This window comes from Suricata suricatta, chromosome 1 (assembly GCF_006229205.1).
Source record: "Suricata suricatta isolate VVHF042 chromosome 1, meerkat_22Aug2017_6uvM2_HiC, whole genome shotgun sequence".
NCBI classification, from domain to species: domain Eukaryota; kingdom Metazoa; phylum Chordata; class Mammalia; order Carnivora; family Herpestidae; genus Suricata; species Suricata suricatta.
In genome coordinates, this window is record NC_043700.1 from 64,982,493 (window position 1) to 65,006,242 (window position 23,750).

The 23,750-nt window shown below is 40.0% G+C and overlaps 1 protein-coding gene across 6 annotated transcripts in view; it reads right to left on the reverse strand.

Annotated features, from left to right (window-relative positions):
* FNIP2 (folliculin interacting protein 2) overlaps nt 1-23,750 on the reverse strand; it is a 132,700-nt gene that overhangs the window by 53,710 nt on the left and 55,240 nt on the right. For 4 of the 6 annotated variants that reach the window (XM_029939432.1, XM_029939457.1, XM_029939424.1 and 1 more), the window contains exons 2-8: nt 10,597-10,723; nt 7,563-7,706; nt 4,608-4,708; nt 4,428-4,499; nt 2,786-2,886; nt 2,520-2,609; nt 896-967 (exon numbers count right to left, since the gene is read on the reverse strand). In XM_029939432.1, the coding sequence (XP_029795292.1) occupies nt 896-967; nt 2,520-2,609; nt 2,786-2,886; nt 4,428-4,499; nt 4,608-4,708; nt 7,563-7,706; nt 10,597-10,723 (707 nt within the window). The remainder of the gene's footprint in view (nt 1-895; nt 968-2,519; nt 2,610-2,785; nt 2,887-4,427; nt 4,500-4,607; nt 4,709-7,562; nt 7,707-10,596; nt 10,724-23,750) is intronic. The other 2 variants (XM_029939448.1, XM_029939440.1) reach the window with 1 other exon arrangement.

Below are 23,750 nucleotides of genomic sequence, written 5' to 3' on the forward strand. Positions count from 1 at the left end.
TTAAGAAATGCTAAAAGAACTTTTTAAGTTTTTATTTGTATTTAATGGTGCTTAGGAGAATTTCCCCATTCCTTAGGGGGCACTGTCAGCATTCTCTACTAAAGGAATAGCCGAGCTTTGAGCTACATCAGTACATCAGTTCCTCCAGGCTGAGCATGAGCAATGAAGATCTTAGTGTCCCAAAGCTCAGCTCCCTGCCCTGGCAGGGCCCCCCCGGAAGAGGGCTGGCACTGGGGCTAGTTTTGCTATGGTTGAATTTCCAGGCAAGAAAAAATGGGTACCAGCATGGAACCAAAATCCCTCTAACTCAAAATTGCTGTTTTAGGGGTGCTTGGGTGGCTCAGTCGGTTAAGTGTCCAACTTCGGCTCAGGTCACGATCTCACAGTTTGTGGGTTCCAGCCCCGCATCTGACTCTGTGCTGACAGCTTGGAGCCTGGAGCCTGCTTCGGATTCTGTGTCTCTCTCTTTCTCTTCCCCTCTCCTGCTCATGCTCTGTCTCTCTCTCTCAAAAATAAATATCAATTAAAAAATATATATGGAAAAAGAAAAACCCCCAGAAGATGAGACCTGTCTTTTATTTTCCCACCTACTTCACATTATGGATAATTTGGATAATTATGAATAGGTCTAACAGGAAAACAGGAGAAACCTAATGGAGGACCAGGGGGAGGGGAAGAGGGAAAGAGAGTTGGGGAGAGAGAGGGACACAAAACTTGAGAGACTACTGAATACTGAAAATGAACTGAGGGTTGAAGGGGAAGGCGGAAGGGGAAAAGAGGTGGTAGTGATGGAGGAGGGCACTTGTGGGGAAGAGCACTGGGTGTTGTATGGAAACCAACTGACAATAAACTATTAAAAAAAAATTTAAAAAAAAAAAAAAGGAAGTGCAAATACCTGATCTAGCAATGCCGCTGTCCCGGTCTTCATTCTGTCCTCTGCTTGGCATGTCAACTGGAGTGCTATGAGCTAAGATAACCGCAAAAGGTAACAATGTTGCTGAATTTCCGAAGAAGGCACTGTTTAAAAACCACTACAGTAATTTTTACATTTCAAAGTAGGCCACTGCTATTGATGATTGGCATACACTTATATATAAAGATTAGCCAGAAAGCAAAATTAAATTTAAAAAAATGATGAGAGTAAAAACAGAACCAAGTGATTACCTGTCTTTAACCTACAATAGCATAAAAACTTGTTGGAATGATGTTTATTTCTAAAGCAAACTGAATAATAAACTATTCATGCAGTTGATACAATGAACAAACATTCTCAGGCAGATACTTCCACCCATTTTCCTCATCATTAGTAATATTTAAATAGCACTGTATTTTCAAAATGCTTTATAATCAGTTTTATTAGTAACTGCAGGCAGCTTAGGGAACAGAAATATTTTAAAACCATTTCATAAATATAAAAAATGTTTCTCTGTTTATAGCCCACTCTCTTGGCAGATAAAAAATACATCCATTTTTGAACACTTCTTCCTCCATTTCTTTTCCATATACACCCAGTATTATTGTAGAGTTACTGAGAAAACCTCATATCCTGGCATGAATTTTAGAAAACACTCTAAAGCATTACGGACTTCTAGGAATGCTTCAGATTCACCATACATATTGAGCTGGAGAGTAGAGGACATACTGCTATAGTAAGCTGTGCAGTGTATGAGAAGCCCAGGGCCCTGCCTGATTATTATACTCTCTGGAAAGTTTTTCAAGAATTTTTATTTTCATCATTTTAAAAAGAGCATATAAACATGTTAGCCTCCCTCTAAGTAGGTGGGAGCATGTCAGTTTCATCTGGGTGTCAGTTAACTCCCAGTGCTTAGCATATTTCTAGCTATAAAGAACAGAATGAGGAATACCATTTGCCATAAACATACCCTTTAATGTTAGTAATGAAGAGTCCCCACACTTGTTAATCATGCCAGACTTCAACAGACATTCAACAGCGTTAGCTAGCAAGGCCAGTTAACTCTAAGAATTTACCTACCCATAAAGACTGAGATGATTATACCTGTAAAGAACCTAGAAACTGCATTTCAACTACTTAAAGGCTAGGAGAGTTAGAGAGACAGAGCTGAGGCAGCCCAAGAAGAGGAAAAGAGAGAAAGAGAGCGAGAAGTCTTCCATGCTCTTATTAAGGTGACTTTTGAAGAAGCTGTGCAGGTGGAATGCAGGTAAATAAATGGAGAGAAATACACCATGGGGAAGGAAAACAGTTCAGACCAGCAGAAGAGGCCCAGGAAAATCAGAAAATATAATCCTCTTAGAAACACTAAGGGCTCATTTCAGATCAAAATCAGCTTACACTGGGGTATTAGCAAAGACACTTACAATAGAGGTTCATTGGTGGAATTTTCAAAACACGGTGAACTTGGCTGCATTTGAAACTAATATCTCAAGAGCCCTTGGGATTTCTCGAGAGGCACCAAAACAGGATTTTTTTCTAAGAAACTGCACAGGATTTATTACTAATATGTGTGTGGGTCACACTGTTCTCAGCATTCCACACAAACCTGCAAAGAAAGAAGCACTCCGGGTGAGCCGGAGAGGCCCTCCTTCAGCTACGCCCTGCAGCAGCTTGCTGCCGCACGCCTGCAGCAGACCTAGGGACAGAAACACACAGAAGAGGGCCAACAAAGTACACACACACAGAAACAAACACAGATTAAAGATAATGCAAAAAAACGAAACAACAAAACAAACTCAAATAAAGCAAAATACACACCCCCCCAGTAGTGGTATTCAGAAAGAAAGAGCCCAGTTATGTGGCTGATTTTACCTAGGTTACTTCCAGTACGACAAGGACCCAAATTATTCTGATTTGTGTTCAGTTTTCCCAAATTAGGATCCTGTTGAATGTATTCAAAGCTGTCTTGTAAGCTACATCCAGAGAAGGAAGGGAAGGGAGAGAGAGAGAAGAAAAATACCAAGATGAATAACACTGTTTTCTAACAAACTATCAAACAGACAACTTACCAGTTGCTCCAACTTTTCTTTATAAATGAATAAAGTCTCACATCTACCAAAGGACACTAAACTTTAGGGGAATTTGCTGGAGGAAAAGACAAGAAAAGCTTTTTGGGGGCAGTCCAACCTAAAAAACTAAACAATGCATTCCTAACAATTTCACATTATATAATGGACATGGAACTCTACAAATTTTGCTTTGGTGACTGACACCTAAGATACTACTATTCATTTCTAAATTGTGTTTTAGTAGCTGGCACTCAAGATGTTACTATTCATTTCAAGGGTAATTTTACATAAACCTTCAAAATGAAATTCCTCTAACTCTTAGTTAACACCTATGAGCAATTCAGCAACTTTTCCCAGGAGGAGGATATAAAAGAAGTTATGATTCCCATAGGAGTCTGACCTCACAACATCTAAGAAATTAAAATTACTCATAAACACAAATGTAAGAGAAGCCAATTTTAATAACTGATTAACAAGTAAAACAAATATCAAGACTTTTAGGAGAATATACAACATTAATAGGGCCAAAATAATTTTTAGTTAAATCTGAGCTCGATATTCTATTATAGGGAATTTATGTATAACTGAAAGGGTCTGAAAAAGAATTTCTCACAAGAAAAAACATAGATTCCCATATGGGTTTACATCATGCCAGTCCAATGTTAAATACTCAAACAAGTTAAATTCATTACTTTGTTGAAGAGTAAGCAAAATTACTCAAAGGTACCCAATCAACAAAGAAAAAATATTTTTTAATTTCTCAAGATTATAAAAAAAGAACAACCTTCATTTGACCTCTAAGAATAGCCCTTTAATTTATAACAAACTTCTTTCAAACTTACCAAAGTAGAGCAAATGTTTTGTTTTATTCAAAAATGAAGTATGTGAACTATTTCTGCTTGAACAAGCTCAAAATATATAAACAAATGTACCAGAAATGAGAGTTAAAGTTGGACACATCAGTTTTCTTAGTCCACAGAGAAGTATAAAATTTCTTCGTTGAGGAGGAAAAAAACTCAGGAGTGAAGATCAGGGTATCGCCTGGCCCCGGCACCCACCAGACATAGAGGCAACACTGATGGCCGAGTAGACGGTGAGCACATATGACCCCGCCTGCCATATATATGCCCAACAGCCCAGAAAAACTCACTATGTACTTCATTTCTTTAGAAATAAATTAACTAACCAACTAATTTTTTTTTAAGATAAAATAGCATTGGGAAATAAACAGTCATTTGTCTTTAAGGCCAGCTAATAAAGTCAAAGGCCTTTTCATACACATTATGTACAGGAAAATGGCCATTTTTAAAATCCCTTTGCTAATGTGGACTCTTCCCACTTCTCACTTCAAAAAACCTTACAGCTCTCAAAGAACCACTCTTTCCAGAAACAGCCACTTAAAAAAATGGGGGGGAGGGTGAATTGGTACAAAATCCCACACTTACTTATTTGTACTCCCACAGAAGCTGCCCATTCTAGCTGAGAACACCTTACTGATCATCAGTTGTGGAGGAGAACTAGAAAGAAAAAAAATAAAGGAGGGAAAAAGTATTTTTGAGTTGAGAAAGCAGTTTCACCATTCCATTTTTCACAACAGAATAGCAGAAAAAGAAGCCCAAACTCACCGTATATAGTGTATCTTTAAAGTGGAGCCTTTGTAACTCATTGCAACTGAGCCAAACATCATTTCCCCCAGCATGTTGACATCAGAAGCAGGTCTTGTGTACTGCCATACATTAAAGAAACCAAAATAAAAGTTAATATGTGCCACAACATGATGTGCAATGCAACAGAAAATAACACTTGGGACGCCTGGGTGGCTCAGTCAGTTAAGCCTCGACTTCAGGTGGGTTCAAGCCCCACGTCAGAGCCTGCTTCAGACTCTGTATCTCCCCCTCTCTTTGCCCCTCCCCCACTTGTGCATGGTCTCTGTCTCTCAAAAATAAACCAAAAAAAATTTTTTTAAATGACATTTACTGATCTATGGGTCCTTCTTTAGTTTACTAGTGGATAATTAAAACTATATCTCAAAGCAGAAAGTGATCATTTTACAGTCTTAATCCATAATAGTGAATGCCTATTTTTTTTAATCCAAATCATTACTTATGTTCTTGATTTTTTATACACAGTATCTTCATATAGGATCCAAATGTTTCATCAGAGGTCATTTTCAATCTTGTTATGAAAAATAAAGATTTTTATTATCTACATTTATAAACTCTAGAGATTAAGGTAACTCTTTTCTTGGTACTCTGCTAAGCAAAATAAGTCAGTCAGAGAAAGACAGATATCATTTGATTTTACTCAAATGGAAGTTGAGTAACTCATCAGATGAGCATAGGGGAAGGGAAGGAAAAATAAGAAAAATAAGATAAAAACAGAGAGAAAGGGAAACCACTAGAGACTCTTAAACACAGAGAACAAACTGAGGGGTTGCTGGAAGGGGAGGTGTGTGGGGGGATGGGCTAAATGGGCAACAAGCACTAAGGAGGGCACTTTCCAGGATGAGCACTGGTATCATATAGGAGAAGAATCACTGGGTTCTACTCCTGAAGCCAAGACTACTCTGCATGTTAACTAACTTGAATTTAAACCAAAAAAAAAAAATAATTTCAAAATATATAAATACAGAAATACAGTTCAGCATCATTCATCTAAACAATTAATAGTGTTCAATGAAAATGCCAATTGGCACAGGTAGGGTTTTGTGAGAGTGCAAAAGATGACAGATGGTCTGATACTTCGGAAGTTTTACAAAAAAATATTTCAGAAATACTTGGCACCTGCACCTTCTGGCCAGTCTTTTTCATCCCTTTTGTCATCCAAAAGGGTGGCCTGTACTACGTCCACTTTCCCAGGTCTCATCTGCTTGTTAACCTACTGCAGCCTCACCTACTCAAACTGCTCTAGTGATGACCTCTACCTTCCTGTCCAACCAATGCATTCTTCTCAGTTTCCTTTCTTAAACATCTCACTATAGCTGATGTTCTTATTTACCCTCCTTGTTGAATCTCTTCTTTCTTAGATCTTCCTTTGAACAGGATTGTTCCTCAGAGGGCACTCCAATTCACTATCTGCATTCTCAACCCCTCTTGGGATTTTGGTTATTCTTTACCACCCATATCTTTTATCTCCAGGCCCAGACCTCTCCCTGAACTCTAGAATCTTACATCCAAAAACATTCATTCATATATCATTACATATATGTAAAAATAATATAATACATATTATACAATAATGTATTATTATGATATGCTGAATGAATGTATTTGGATATAGGATTCTAGACACCTGATGAACACGATAGATATGAATGTCAACCAAACTAGTCAGCACAGCCTGACCAACACAAACACTGGTATATGGTTCAGCCCATCTAGCCCTGCATTCTCTGCTAGAATGCTTTCCATCCAAGCGAAAACATGGGAATCATTCTTAACATTCTCTTCTCAATCTTTTTTTTAAACTCCAAATCCACACACACATATTATATAGACACACGTACATGCACACACTAACAAACACATACACAACCTACTTATACATGTTTGCAGAGGAGGAAAGAGAAACATAAATCTCTCAGCCTTGTTTAACTAGCCTCCTCTCTCTGTTTGGTTATAGCTCACGCCAACCTCTTCTCACTACATGCAGACAGAAACCAACTGTCTTTCACATTTTTTATTAATAACCTCCACCCACCACCTCCATTTTATAATCTGCTTTTCCTTGGGGTACAAGGTCTACCCGCCGATTGTGATTCTCAACAGTTGAAAATTTCACTGTATACTTTTTAAATCACAAACTGCTTGGAGACCAAGGAGCACTGTGAAATAAGGGCAAGCACATGGCACAGATCCTGAACATGAAATTAACAACGGTCTATAGACCTGTGGCTGCTGGCAATTTACCCGGCTTTGCTTTTCCAGCAACATGGAAAAGTCCACGAGTCAAAAAAGAAAAAAAAATTGATAAATCCTCCATTGGTTTACATCCTCCTCCTCTTCAGTATTTATGAAACATTTCTTCTCTTATTTCTAGTTAGCCAATATTTCTCAATAACCCAAATACCTATCCTTTACTGCCACACACACACACACACACACACACACACACACACACCAGCCCTGTTATCCCTCACACTCAAGTTAGTTCTTACCGTTTTTTCTTCTTCTAAACAAGATTTTCTTCCTCCTATGGCAAGTGCTATTTTCTTAGGATGCCCATATAACATTCCCAGAATCCTTAGAATTTTTATAACAAAACTGGAAAATCTGTGTGTTTTAATCTAGTTCTGACAACAAAGGGGGTAAGACAAAAGCATTGACCTCATTTGCAATATGTCTTCCTCACTCACTATATATTATACTAGATCACCTTGACTCGATTACAGTTTTTATAGAGAGATAAAAGCCAATGTGAAAAGAGCACTGACAGGAAACATTTAAGAGCACACTTCGGGATACTTATGCTCATGTTCCTGGAGTAGAAGCCTCCAGAAGTGATTATTCCCTGGGGAGAAATCACAGTAAATGACTTGAGCCCCATGGGGCATCCCGCTCGCTCAGTGGGGACGGCTGTACCTGGTATTTTGGAAGCTGCTCCTTGGCGTGCTGTAAAGATCCCCCAGAAGAGGTACCGCTGCTGCTGCTGCTGCTGCTGCTGCTGCCACCGCCACTTCCTTGACAGCACTTGGCTGACATTTTAATAGGGACATCCTCTGTTTTCTGGGTTGACAGACAGGCAAGATAAGGGATTGCTAAGTATATCAGGCTTCTTCAGCACGCTCTTCATTGGGAACTTCTTTGTCAAATCATTCTGTTATGTTGTTCCTAAGTTGCACAGAAAACCAAGTTTTTTCCCTTCTCTGAGAGGACAAAAATATGGTTCCTGCGGGTCTGAAGAAGAGTAACTAGACAGCAGATGGTGGTCATATAGTAGGACTATTCTCCACAAATGATTCAACTGTTGTTTATACATCAATTCATAGATTTCACAGACTTCAATTCTTGAAATTATCAGTGAGATCTGATCTCTCTGTTTTGGTCACTAGAGGATCCATGACCTCTCTAATGGAGAGTCAAAATCCATAAAATTCATGTGGAGAAAGACATTGCTTCAAATTTTAAAATTTTACCAGGCAAATGGAACAAAGTGGGAAAGTAGAATTACTAATTTGGAAAGCCTGAGTTTGTGTTTTTAAATGACACACCTCCTCTAGCACTCCTTTAAAGGTAACAGGAGAGAGTTTGTGAAAGATAAACCAAAACTCTGAAACAGGAGCTCCTGTGAATTATACATCATGTGATGGAAAAGTGGCCTTTAAAGGTTAGGAGTAATAGAATATTGTCTACTGTATATTCCCTAAATAGAGTTCACTGCTAATTTTATGACAGTGACATAAAGGTATCAAGATGCACCTTTATTAATTCGTCCCTTCCTCCTACACCAAAATATATTGCTCCCTACAGAAGCAACCCGGGCCATCTATGGTAAGTTATTTCTATTCTGTCTGAGTCTTACTTGCTTTTTTGTGTGCAGCTTTTGCTTGGGAAAACATGAATGCAACTGCAGCTTATCTAATCTCCAATGTGACAGTCACACTGGTGGTCTAATGCAAATGCCTGCAGTCATGTGCCTGATACAAACTCATGACGTTTTGTGCTTGCCAAAGGAGTGGGGGGCTGAAAATGGGAAAAGAATGTACGGAAAACACAAATTGTGCTGGTCCATAACATCAGTCATTCCAGCAGCGATGGCATTCAAAGTCATACTTAGTTATCCCTGGGTATCGAGCACTCCTTCAACACCCTCTTCAGATCTAGCTGTTACTTAATACCACTTAAGCCTGAAACACAGCCCCTCACAGAGCCCAGAGTGACACTAGGTCCGCACCTGCCTCGCAGACTGCGAGACCCTCTGGCTGGGGTACAACACCCCAAGCGGCCTATAATTGGAGAGGCACCTGGGACGGTGAGTCGAGCACTATTTGTTTGGACTCTTTTTGTAGCCTTGGGCAAGTTATAAACCTCTCTGGACCTAGCTACCTTTTCAAATTAAATGAACACTTCCAAGAAAGCTTATATTCCCAACTCCAGTGTTATCACTGCTCTGATATACCAAAATTCCAGTTGCCTTTGAAAACCAGTGAGGGGCACCTGGGTGGCTCAATCGGTCAAACGCTTCTGAGTCTTGATTAAGGCTCAGGTCATGATCTCATGGTTCATGGGATCGAGCCCACATCTAGCTATGTGCTGACACTGCAGACACTGCTTGGGATTGTCTCTTTCTCTCTCTCTTTCTGCCCCTCCCCCTAACATGCACACATGAACTCTCTAAATAAATAAATAAACTTACAAAAGAAAACCAGTGAGAATTTTTTCTTCCACCTGTTACCACCATTAGGAGCTCTAGGGATGGCACGTGGGTGTTCTAACTAATCTATCTGTGCAAGGCCTTCAGAGAAACAGGAAATAATGTGGGAAATTAAGGGGGAAACCATGTCCTGCCAAGTGCTGGCTTACCTACACTTTGATACAAATCTACCATTAAAGCCTACAGGTGAATCACCTGAGAAACCCCCCCCCCCCCACCTACCCCCAACCTAACAAGCCCGACAACTACTGTAATGATTAGCTACCTGGCAGACTTCCATTATAGAGCACTATGGAATCTACCCAGCTAAACTGCCTTTAACCAAATACTTCCTTCCTGCAGAAATGATCCTTATCAAAAGCAGGAAAACAGCCCCTTGGCCCTGATGAAACAAAGACTGTGATATAAACTATTCATTTGCTTAGCTACACATTCTCTGAACTTCCAGAATTCGGTCCATATAGATAGCAAGCTACTGAACATGAAAAGAATGAAAAGTCTAAAGGCAGCAACTTAGAAGTACTTCCTGATGTCCAGAAGACTCAGGGAGGACCAGACTCTACTCACTTGGACATGTGACCTTAACCTTTCCTGTTCTGGCTCCAAGGGATCAAGGGGTGCTCTGCCCTCAGTTTACCCATCCCAGATCCTGCCACACCCCAGCCCACAACACCCCCCCAGCCCTGCCTTCCACTAAAAAAAGGAAGTAAATAAAGCTTCCTTGGTCAGATGGGTCTGAGAAGCACTCCTGTTTGAAGAGGACAGTGTACGTTAGCATACTGAAGCCCTATAGCAAGGAAAGCTATTTAATTTTGTTGAACCCAGTGCTATGTAATACCTCTTACTATCTATGAGAAATACCAGCCACAATGATCTATTAACTTTCCTTCAGGTTAACACTTTATGAATTCTAGAGTTCTCAGCTTTCCTATTACATAGCACATGTTTGGCATCAAAATCCTACTGAATTGCAACTCACCAGCAAATTTACCTCTAGTAATATTTACAGTACACTGCTGAGCATCTGTCATGATTCTTTGCTATAAGTTTCACTGGGCATATTAGTAAGAAAACAAATGCAGCAGGATGGGGTGGCAGTGAGCCTTTATTTATGCTTCTTCTGAACCATTAATGACACATACAGTATAGCTCCCAGAGAAAATTATGAAGTAATAAACAACTGCCCAAAGAGGTGGTTGAAGGCACAAAATAAAAAGATGAAAGCAAATCTGCATTTCATACCTGAGTTGCCACCTCTTCAATCTTGTGAACCGCTTTAGAATCAAATAAGACTTGTCTTCCTCTTCTCTCACAGTCCTGGTAAACTATCAGGCGAATATCACTCAGGTCAAACTCTGAACATGACCAACTGTGGATTAAAACGAGAGAAGTTATGTTATCCACAACACTTGGAATGATCATGGTGAGCTCAGATTCCCAGCCAACATGCCCATGTGCATCAGAAGGCATCAAGTGTACAGAGATAATGACTCCTCTGACCAGGGCAGACAGCCTTGTCTGTGGGCTCCAATGGGCCACACAAATATTGCCAATGTCCACGGCAAAGGTTTGGAACACTGCTGTAAACAAGAAATCACTGGAGAGAAAGCTTCTCCTTCCAAAGCCACTTTGGGCAAAGAGAGCAACCAAAAATCATAAGGATGTGTGGAGAAAGCTAAATGTGGATGTCTAGATTCTGGGGATGGAACACCTGTGGTACAGGAATGTTCCAGCTTCTGTGTTATTGGAGAGGGAACCATTTGGAGCAAGTTGAGTGGAAACTTCTCCTTTCTTCCTCTCCTGCCCACCCCAGGCTCAGGTAAAATTGAGTGGAATTACATGCCCTAAAATTTAGAACTTTATTATAGCTGGCTTGGATACAGAAGTTTTGAAAACCAAGCGCATCATTGTATAGAATCTGAATTGCTAACAATAGCAATCAGCAATGGAGGAAGCAAAACTTACTTCTGTTAAAAAGAAAACCACAGGGAAGCCTGGGTGGGCTCAGTCGGTTAGGAGTCCGACTTCAGCTCAGGTCATGATCTCACAGTTTGTAAGTTCGAGCCCTGCATGGGGCTCCGTGCTGGCAGCTCAGAGCCTGGAGCCTGCTTCACATTCCGTGTCTCCCTCTCTCTGCCCCTCCCCTACTCACACTCTGTCTCTCTGTCTCTCTCTCTCAACAATAAACAATAAAAAAAAAAAAAAAAAACCCCACAGGCCCAAAATGGTGCCACTTAAGACAAGTCACCAAACCAGGCCTTAACACCTAGCTTAACTGCAGTTTTTTGACCTTCCCTAGAAACATTCTTAACCAATCAATCAGGAATTTTCTGACTAACATGAGGTAATCTGTCACATGGGCCTACTCCAAGCCTAAAAGAAGATGAAGTAATCTGCAGGATAAGACCCTTGCCCTTCCCCCAAGGGAAAATGATCCAGCCTGAAACAATCCTTTCCTTTCTTCTGCCATTAACTCCTTGTTCCATCCTCCTTCCTGTAAAAACCTTCCATTTTTTACAACTCTTCAGAGATCCTCTCTACTTGCTGGATGGGATGCTGCCCCACTTATGAATTGCTTAAGCAATTAAAGGTGATTACAACTTCATATTTACTTGGTTGAAATTTTGTTCTTTAACATTCCGAAGCACACTAAGAGCTGCTGGGATAAAATTCTCTAAACGTAAGTTTGTTCTTGAGTAATGAATGAAATCAGAATGTGAGAAAAAAAAAGGGCAATGATTTAAAATGCACTGCTTTGGGGCGCCAGGCTGGCTCAGTTAATAGAGTGTGCAACTCTTGATCTTAGGGTCCTATGTTCAAGCCTCACAATGGGCACAAAGCTTACTTTAAAAAAGTTACAAAATAAATATAAAATGCACTGCTTTAGACATATTCAGTTATTAATCTGTTAATCCAGTCAACATATATTTAAATGCCTACTATGTTTCTGGCATTGTGGTCCAGATGCTAGATATTCAGAGGTTAACTAAATAGACTTGGTTCCTGCCCTTGTGGGGTTTAGTGGGGAATACTGGGCCAATAATGATACAAATGTAGAACTACAGATTGTCATAAGTGCAAAAAGGAAAAGGATATAATGAGCATTTCTTATTTTCAGATCTGAGGAGCAGGGAAGTCCCTAAGGATTTAAGGAAGTGAAGGGGGTGCCTGGCTGGCTCAGTTGTAGAACATGTGACTCTTGCTCTTGTGGTTGTGAGTTCAAGCCCCACGACAGTGTAGAACTTACTTAATAAAAAGAACACCCAGCCAGGCAGAGGATTTAAGAAGTGATATTTAAACAGGACTTAAAGCAGGGTGCCTGGGTGGCTCAGTCAGTTAAGCGTCCGGCTTCGGCTCAGGTCATGATCTCACAGTTTGTGGGTTCGAGCCCTGCGTTGGGCTCTGTGCTGACAGCTAGCTCAGAGCCTGGAGCCTGCTTCAGATTCTGTGTCTCCCTCTTTCTCTGACCCTCCCCTGCTCACACTGTCTCCCTCTGTCTCTTAAAAATAAATACATAAAAAATTTTTAAAAATAAATAAATAAATAGGACTTAAAGAAGTAAGACTTACAGAGGGACATGGTAAGATAAAAGACTGATGTAGAAGCGGGGAAAAAAGCCAGAGAAGAGCTCAGGGAGGTAGGCTGGGAAGAAAGGCAGGGTCAGGATCACACCCTAAATGCAATGAGAAGCCAAGATGAACAAAGGTTGATAAACTGAGGTCTACACTTTAAAAAAATTCAACCTGGTTCTTCTAAGGAAAACGGGTGGGGAGATTAAGACTGGAGGTAAGAAGGTCAAAGAGAATTCATTATCAGAGTTCAGGCCCTTTATCAGGAGGGTTAGAGGACAGCAATGAAGGTGGAGGAAAGAGAACAGATAATAGGGGCAGAACTGATAAGAGTTAGTGGTGGGCTTCGAGGGTACAGGAGGCAAAAAGAATGCCACCTGCTTAGAGAAAGCTGGAGAAGGAGGAGGAGTCCCCAAGGTATGGATGATAGAAAGTCACAGACAGACTGACAAAAGCAAACTGTTAAACTAAGAGACAGTCAACTACAGTGAAACAGTGAAATCAGACATATCTGGATCAAATCCAAACTTGGAGCTTCCATATCTTCATCGCACAATGAGAATATTAATGCCAACCTCACAAAGCTGCTATAGGAATTAAATGAAATATGAGAAGTGTTTCACATAGAGACTGACACACAGTAAGTGCTCCAAAATGTTAATAATTACTTAAGAGAATTTTCAATAGTACAATTTGTTTTTAAAAAACTGATAACAGCATCTGGTAACCAGCCACAAATTGTGATTCTTGACTCTTTCCTTTTTCAAGCAATTGGTAGTTAATACTGAATATATTCTTTCAGGGTAGCAGATTAGTTTTCTTAAATCTCAGCATCAAGAAATATAAAGTTCTGGTTGTACCTTCCTCTAACAACCTGTATTCTAAGCTATCAAGCCCGAGCACCCTTTCCTTCCAGTTTTGATGACAACATGGCAAGTTTATTTTAGAAATTGTTTTCTTCCACTCTCAGTCCAGAGATAGTCTGTGATCCAGGCCTGGCTAATCAGACGTGACCACATGACCTCCAGCTAGGCTATGAAAGTCAGTCCCCCAACTTAGCTGCTCATCTAGCAAATGATAACCCTGGTGAGTATTTTTTGCCAATATGAGGTAAAAGCCTATCTCTGAAAATAAAGTCAATGTGGAAGAAAGTGGAGGGGAGGAGTGGAATGAGGTAGATTCCTGTTGGCAACTGAAGCCAACAGCTTTTGAGTGAGCACTATTCCTAGAGTTAGTTTTCTGTCAAAAGTCCCAAGGACTGTGCCCCAAACCACTAAATTTTAAAATTACACCAAGTCATCAAAAATACTCTCTATGGGGCACCTGGTTGGCTCAGTCAGTAAAGGTTGCAACTTTTGATCTTGGTGTCGTAACTTCGAGCACTAAGCTGGGTGTAGAGATTATATAACAAAAAATATCTGGGGGCATTCGGGGGGCTCAGTTGGTTAAGCATCCCAGTCTAGATTTCAGTTCAGGTCATGATATTATGGTTTAAGAGATCAAGCCTGGCTTGGGCTCTGTGCTAATAGTGTGGAGTCTGCTTGGGATTCTCTCTCTCTCTCTCTGGACCTCCCTCACCCTCAAATAAATAAATAAATAAACAAACATTTTTTAAGAATCTTAAAAAAATAACCTCTGAAATTATTAAGACATAGTACACAGGCTGAAGTTATTGAAAATGAAAAAGCAGAGAGGATTTAACTTTTTTCTTGTTCCATCTGTTTATCTCCAATAATTACACTCTGCCAAAATAGCTTTATAATTTACATGGCAAGTTGTTCAATCCCTGTTTTTAAGGAGTAACCCTGACTCCAATACCAAACTGAGGACAGCCTGACTAGAAGAGCTAAGATTAAACAATGATCATACCACCTTATTAAATGTTCCATGCTATTTTTCAATTTTAAAAGAATGGAAATAAAAGATACAAAGGGGAACACACATATGTTGGATTGTCTAATTTTCTGACCCAAATACCTTCAAAAGGTATGCTCTATAAAATATAAGGCAAACTCCACTCTCCATCTTCCATGTGCATACTGACTTATTTAATGCCTAATTATAATTTCATCACTAATCTTAATGTAGAGGAAATTACACTTGAGTAATTTGATAAAGAAAATACAGGCAGGCCAAAGGAGATTAAATGAAGGCTTCAGAGTAAGGCAGGCCTGGGATCAAATCTCAGGGCTGACTCGCACGGTGTTACAGCCTGGAGAAAGCCCTCCTTCTAGCAGCACTTTAAGACCTGGTGTGAAGATTAAAGGAGATAATCTGAGGAAATCTCCCAGCGTGCAGTCAGCTCTTTTCCCTACCATCCTCCATACCAGACGGCTTCCCTGAGTCATAATCACATGCCACATGCATCTTCTGTGTTCACATTCACTTCAACATTCAACCAAAAGTTATTGTGGGGCTTCTGTGAGTACAACCATGGTTCCTGGTAGTTTACTAAGGGCAACTTTGCATGACTCAAAGAGGTATAAAAAAAATAAAGCCTTGAGCTTTTGCCTTAAAATATCTATTGGAAAGATATTTATTCTAATCAGAACTACCTCATTGTTTTGCCTTGGTTGAAAGTAAGGCCCCGTATTTACTCTGATCATGGCCATCTGACCTGAGGCACAAAAACATAAGATGGCTCATCTACCTTTTCTTACCATAAAATTTAAACAAAAAGACTTGGGTGGACCCTTTTCAGTTTTAAATGTCCATCATGATGGTAATTTCTGCCAGGCTAGAACTAAAACCGGGTCTTATTTCTGGAACTACTCATCAAGAGCAGGAAGAAAGTGACCAAAGTCTAAATTACTTATCTGAAAGGTGACAAGCAATAGTTCAAATGAGTTTAAGTACAGAAAACAGAATTCTCTTTAAAATATGTATAACCAGGGATACCTGGGTGGCTCAGTCAGCTGAATGTACAACTGCCTCAGATCATGATCTTACAGTTTTGTGGGTTCAACCCCCACGTCCAGCTCTGTGCTGGCAGTGCAGAGCCTCCTTGGGATTCTCTCTCCCTCTCTCTGCCACTCTCCCATGCACACGCTCTCAAAATAAATAAATAAATAATAAAAATAAATAAAAAATATTAAACCACGTGTTGTGGGTTGAATCGGGTCCCCCAAAACAGTATGTTCGATTTCTAATTCCCAGTACCTGTGAATATGACCATGTTTGGAAAGAGGACCTTTGCAAATGTAATCAAGTCTAGATGAAATCATACTAGATTCGGGTGAGCCTTAATCCAATGACTGGTGTCCTCGGGAGGAGGGAAATTTGGACACAGAGGGAAGGTGATGATGGACAGATTTTAGAGTTATGCTGCTACAAGCCAATGAAGGCCAAAGAAGCCTGGCACTCAGGGGGATATGATAAATAAGAACTGGGTGAGTCCTTATTCTCAAGGAATTTAAAATCTAGAAGACACAATCATATAGGTAACTACATGAAAATAAAAGGGTAAAGGCAGAATATCGAAAGCAAAACCAAACCAAACCAAAAAACCAGGAAAACTTTCCAGAAGCAGCAATATCTGAACCAGTGACGTTAGGAAGAATGGAAAGGATTCCACGTATAATGTAAACAGGGGAGAGAGCCATTGCAGAACGAGAGCATGGTATAAACACACAAAAAAAAACAAAGTCCAAGTCTTGGTTGCTCGAAATATGTCTACTACAGAAGAGTTAGTTATGCAGATGAGGCTGGAAAAACAGTGTAGGCCTACTTGTGGAGGCCCCTGAATGTGATGCCAGGAAACGTACATTTGCTCTACAAGCAGTGGTGTGCCATTCCAACTTTCTGAGATGGGAAATGACACCCTCAGACCTGTGTTTTAGGAGAACTAAACCTACTGGTTTGACAAAACCATTTTCAGAGCAAATGCAATGGTGGTACTGACTTGCATACCCAGGGTTTCAAGGAGTCATGGCTAATAAGGCTGAGCAAAATCGTTGTATGATTTGCAATGTCCTCCAAGACCTGTTCTAGTGTTGGTGCTTGACTGGTCTTTTGAACTTTTATAGGAGTCAGGCTACAAGTGGGCTCAAGTACAGCCATGTTGAAACATGATCTATGAAAGATGAATACTTCAAAAATGTTTTCCCTTTTGTTCTCATGCAAGGAAATGACCCTATTTTATCAACAAGTTCACAAGAAGAGTTTAGAGGGCAGTCTTGTGATCTAAGAATGTGAATATTAAAAAGCCAGGTAGGGGGCGCCTGGGTGGCTCAGCAGGTTGAGTGGCTAGCTTTAGCTTAGGTCATGATCTCATAGTTCAGGAACTGGAGCCCAGAGCCTGCTTTAGATCCTCTGTCCCCCTCTCTAAGCCCCTCCCCTATTCATGTTTTCTCAAAAACGAATAAACATTTAAAATAAATAAATGAATAAAATATGACAGAGAAATTTAAGTAGTCCAAGAAAAAGTAAAATTAAACAAAAAAAATCAACAATAACAATCACAACAGAAAATGGCAAATACTACCCATTTAACAAGTAGTTCCCACATACCTACTGTTTGCTTCAACTCTTCCAACCACTGGGATACAGCAGTGAACAAATCATAATTCCAGCTCTGATGAAACTTACTATATTTATGATGATATTTTACTCTTTAACCCTATTCTGTTTCTTCTACCAACTCTCACTGCTCCACTTCTTCTCAAAACAAGTTTCTAAAAACAAACAGAAACCCTCTAAAATGGTTTGCTCAGAAAGGTGAGGAAGGGGGTGCCTGGGTAGCTCAGTCTGTTAAGCATCAAACTTTAAAAAAAATTTTTTTTAATGTTTATTCATTTTTTGAGAGAGAGACAGGGTGTGAGTGGGGGAAGGGCAGAGAGAGAGAGGGAGACACAGAAGCCAAAGCAGACTCCAGGCTCTAAGCTATTGGTACAGAGGCTGACACAGGGCTCAAACTCACGAACTGCAGAATCTGACTTTAACCAAAGTCAGATGCTCAACGGACTAAGCCACCCAGGTGCCCTCACCTCCAACTCTTGATTTCAGCTCAGGTCATGATCTCGCAGTTTGTAAGATCAAGCTCCATGTCGTCGGGCTCTGCACAGACAACATGGAGCCTGCTTGGGATTCTCTTTCTTCTTGTCTCTCTGCCCTTCCCCACATGTTCTCTTTCTCAAAATAAACAAACATTTAGGGCGAAAAAGTAGCGAGGAAGTCCTAATGACTCTTACCTAAAAATAAAGGAAAACTAGAGGTGGAGAAAAGGGAAAATTGTGTTGGAAATGGCAACAGAGTTTACCCTGTCAGCACAAACATACGTAATTTCCCACTCAGTACTACGCTAATTATTTCAAGAAAAAATTATGTAAATAATGGCAGAAACAAATTTGGAATTCTGCTTTGTTTTGTTTTGGTTTGGGTCAGTACTCTCATTAAGAAAGCAAACAGGAAAAGTAATTTGCAAATTAATTGATGTTCCTATTTTATAGTGAAAGTCTTTGCTGCACAGCTTGGTAAGTTTCGTTTCAGAGGAACTACGTAAAAGCTCACCACTGAATTGCTGTTCTTTGGTCAAGAGTATAGTAAAAAAGTACTTATAGATTCCAATTCTTATCAGAAACTTTAATACATAAAGCTAACCTAGGGGTGCCTGGGTGGCTTAGTCAGTTAAGCGTCTGCTTCGGCTCAGGTCATGATCTCGCAGTTCATGAGTTCGAGCCCCACGTCGGGCTCTGTGCTGACAGCTAGCTCAGAGCCTGGAGCCTGTTTCAGATTCTGTGTCTCCCTCTCTCTCTGATCCTCCCCTGCTCGTGCTGTCTCTCTCTGTCTCTCAAAATAAATAAAAAACAGAAAAAAAATTTTTAAAGCTAACCTAAAGATATTAATTTTAAAATGATTCCAATTAAATGTATCCCATTGTTATCTTACCAAAAAAATTTTATACTGGATATTGGCTACAAATTTTTAAACAAAGTAGGTGATATGTAAATCCTTTACTCCTTCTGTAGAAGAAATGTTGGGAAAGAATAAATCCCCATAATCAGCAGCATGATGTAGAAAGAGCACTGTAAGTAACAAGAACCCCAAAGCACACTCCTGCATTCATTCCTTCCACATATTTTTTTATTTTTATTGCTTTTAAAAACTCTTTTTGAAGTTAATTTATTTTGAGAAAGAGCACATAAGCAAGGGTTGGGGAGGGGCAGAGAGCAACAGAGAGAGGGAATCCCAAGTGCAGATCCTGATGAGAGGTTGATCCCACAACCCATGAGATCATGATCTGAGCAGAAATCAAGAGCTACACGCTTAACCAACTGAGCCATCAAGACAACCCGCCCTCCACGCAATTTTAGAACCTGGCTTGACCCAGGTACCAGGAAAGATATACCAGGAATAGAAATTAACCAGATACAGTTCCTACCTCAAATTACTTACAATTTCTATGGGAAGGCCAACATCCAAATACTTAACTACACTGTCACAGATACTGAGATTAACGTCCATACGGCTTACAGAACTTAAAGGACAAAGAGGTCAAGTCCACACTGCAGGGGAAAGGGATGAGTGCAAGTCACAGAGGATGTGCTGCTTGGGACATGGATTACTATTAACCAGGGTAAACAGAGCTTCTAATTCTAGCTCTGCCACTTGCAACTGAGGTGACTGTAGGAAAGCACTTATCGAGGGCTTAGCTTTCCCAAAGTGTATCTATGTGCCTTATCTATCTCTCCAAAGGTTTTTGGGAAAAACAAAGACTAAGGATGAAAGTACTCTTAAAACTATGAAGTGTTAAGTCAAAGATAAGTTCAGATACACAATCTTTTCACTGAGATCTCTGGGGCCAGGTGTTTAAGAATTCACAATTTTTTTTATATTTTAGAAAGAAGGTATTATGTAATACCTCCTCCAGGGTTCAAGGTATAACCAAATTCCAAAATCAAACAAATATAACACCAGGCCAAATTATGAATATTTATGCTGAGTGGATTAGGCAGAAACTATACATTAGCTTCACAATAGTTCAGGTTAATTTCAAAAATCTTTTCCGAGATTTTAGAATTGCAGAATAAGGACTGTTGACTAATGCAATGTTTACTATGTCTTAAGGAAGGACAAAAGACTGGAATAAGTAACATTAAGTTCAACCAACATTATTCCAAATATAACCAATCCCTAACAAAGGTGACCATCAAGTTTGTGTAAGTAAGGTTGTAACTCAGAACTGGTTTCTCCCTCCCCTGAAATAATGCTATACAAATGGTTGCAAGGGTCACAAGCTAAAACTGCCTAAGTCTTTATATAATATTTTCACACAACAATAACAAAACATTATGAGTCACAATATAGCCTGAGGTTTGGGTGCTATGAACAGGGAACTATGAAATACAATGGAAGAAAAGACAGAATTCCTTCCTTTTTTCCTGAGTTCAGGGTCATGGCAGGTAAGACTCTGAAACAGGTAAAGTTTATGTGTGGCCCTCAATTCACCACCCCACAACCCCGTCCCCTAATGCCCTGGGGCCACCACGGACTTCAACAAAACTGCAAAGCGCTGCACTGGGCGTCAGAATGTCTGAGTTCTAGGCAAGACCGACAATCCAATCCTGGTCACACTGCTTCATCTCTTAGTCCAGTGATTCTTCCTCTATAAAAATGATGGGTTGGCGCTAAAATCACCTCTCAAGGTCTCACTGTTCCAAGTCTTACACACCAAAATTCCAAATCATCTATAAAGTGTGTGGACAGCAGAATTTGGAATAGATGACCCCAGCCAAGTACTAAGAGGAAAGCAATCTTAATTAATCGACATAATGCACAGCATCCCTTAGCCCTTCTAGATATATTCTATACTTGGACAAACAAGCTTCTTAATATAAATGCATCTTTACCTCATAAAACTTTCAAAAGATGCTAATAAAATCTGCAGAGGAAAAGCACAAATTCTTTTGAGGCAAGAGTGACACTGAGTGGGCAGGTGACCATGCCTCTATGCCAACCAGAATTCCACCCCTGGCTAGCTTTGCCAGCTTTTATTGTTATTATTAATAGGTTTTTCTCTTTCTGCCCTTTAAAAACTCAACAGAATCTCTAAATATGGCCCATATTTTCCAAAATAATTTCTTTAATTCATAAAAGAGCACTTCTCATTCTTTTCTGGTATCTATAAACTGGAAGCTACCTGTATTTTTTTTAAAAAGGGGGGGTGGTGCTTGGCTGGCTCAGTCTGAACAGCATGTGACTCTTAATCTCAAGTCACAAGTTCAAGCCCCATGTTGGGTGTAGAGATAAAAAAAAAATCTTTGCTGTACACTGTACATCTCCATGCATGCTTTAATTCAATATTCACTGAGCTAATTCTGTCATACTCTTGTCAGCATACCCCATACAGTCAACATTTGTTACTATATTTTAGGATTACTGACATGCATAATGGCCCTGCTGAAAGCTAACTTGCATCAACATGATTTCCTATCTTCTCTGAAGTAAGGTCTCCCCACCTTCCCCACCCACCTAGGGAACTTACATACTAATCACAGATAAATATTTAAGACACTGGCTTATACATTAATTCTAAATCAATTTAAACTGTACATAGATAATATAATAATTCTATTTTCCTAGAAGATTCCAAAGGTCTAAATCATGGTTCTCTCCATAAGGTCTTTTGTTTGCAAAATGAGAAAGCCAAAATCAACAAAAACTGTACCTATCTTTGGTTGTAAAATATTAGCTCTGAAAGAGACGGGCACGGGCAAGCACGTGCAGGAATGGTGGGAGGGCAGCAGGGCAGGGCCGGGCCATGGGGCAGAGGGCAGAACCAAAATAAGGGGTTGGGGGGAAGGGGAAGAAAAACATGGGTACAAACACACATACTCTTTTTTGTTTTAATGTTTTATTTTTGAGAGACAGAGAAACAGTGTGAGCAGGGGAGGGTCAGAGAGGGAGAAAGACACAGAATCCAAAGCAGGCTCCAGGTTCTGAGCTAGCTGTCAGCACAGAGCCTGACACATAGCACAAGGCTCGAACCCATGAACTGTGAGATCACGACCTGAGCCGAAGCCGGATGCTCAATCGACTGAGCCACTTAGGCGCCCCACACACACACTCTTTGACCCAACAATTCCACTTGTAGGAAATCAATCCTACAGACCGATTTGCAAAGGTTCAAAATGATTATGTACAAAAAGGTTTTCATTGCAGCACTATTTGGAAGAGCAAAGGACTGGAAACCATCAACACAAGATTGTTAAACTATGGTCCACACACAATGGAGTACTATACAGATACAACAACAAATGTGGAAGATCCTATGTGATCTAGAATAAGCTAGAATATCATCTTAACAGGAATAAAGAAGTACAAAACATTGGGTATGGAATGCTATCATATGTATTTTTTTAAAAAAAGGAAAAATGTAGAAAAAACTCTGGAGTTTATTATATATCCATAGAGTATCTCTAGAAAGATAAATAACAAATTGTAAGACTGTTGTGTCTGAAACTACTTAATACACATCTGTCAAAACAGCATAGAATGTAGACTCTGGAGCCCAGTGGCCTGGGCTCAAATCCTCACTCTGCCTCTTTCTAGTTGCGTGACTTTGGGGAGTTACCTCACCTCATTGTTCCTCAGTATCTCGTTTGCAAAATGGCTACCTCGTAAGTGTTTGAGGATTAACACAGAGCCAGGCACACACTAAGGGTGCTGGAAGTACTCGCCGAGACCTTGTACTTTTTGAATATTTAACCATATGACTGTACTACCTCTTGAAAAATTAAAAATAAATCATAAAACTGAGGAATACAATAGGAATGTTCTATTTTTTTAACCCATCAAAGATTGTATTATTGCCGTAAGACAAACACCCTTAATTACTGTTTGCTTTAAAAAGCTTCTTGGTAGCTGAAGCATGAAGCAGTGGGTGAACTCCTACAGGGAAACCACCTTAATGAATTCAAGGCATTTAGATTCAGTTTCAAATATGTAGTTTGGCCTCAGACAATGACATTTATTGAGCTTTCTTGTCAGCATTCATATACCACATTGTCCTGCCCTTCTTCATCCCCTGCCTCCCCAAGGACAGGACAAGTTTCTTTCTAAAAAGTAACCCCTCTTCTCATTTATTAAGCCTGAGTTCGTTATTGCTATTTTAGTACTGTATCAAATTGATTTCCATCATATTAAATAACTGACCTTTTTTTACTGCATAATCTCACAGAGCCTAAAGACACAACTTCAGAAAGTCTGATGTCGATATAGGCAGGGGAAGACTGGTTCCCAGTCACACAACACATGCACACATAATTGCCTAAAGTTTTAGAGTTTGCCAAACACTTTTCAGAACTCACCTGAGCTAGTCTTCACAAATGTCCCATGAGAGCCTATATTACATGTTTTACATAAAATTAGGAGACTTCAAAAAAGTTATAACCAGGAGCGCCTGGGTGGCTCAATCGGTTGGGTATCAGCCTCTTGGTTTCAACTCAGGTCATGATCTCATGGTTCATGAATTCAAGCCCTGCATCAGGCTCCAGGCTCTTCTCTCTCTGCCCCTCCCCGGCGCTTGCTTGCACACACGTGCACTCTCTCTGCCCTGCTTAGCATTCTCTCTCTCTCTCTAAAATAAGTAAACTTAAAAAAAACAAAGCTGTAATCAGTAAGTGGGAAAGACAGGACTCAAACCACTGTTTCCTGATTCCAGATTCTATGCTGTTCCAGCTCTGCTATATTATCACCTTAACGTCAGTAGTAAACAGGTCAAGGTAACCTCCTTCACATCCCGGGACATTCCTCTGCATTTCTTTCTGAGGTATAAAAACCTGTTACACTTGAAAAATAAGAGTAGTGATGATATAGTGTTAAGGCTGA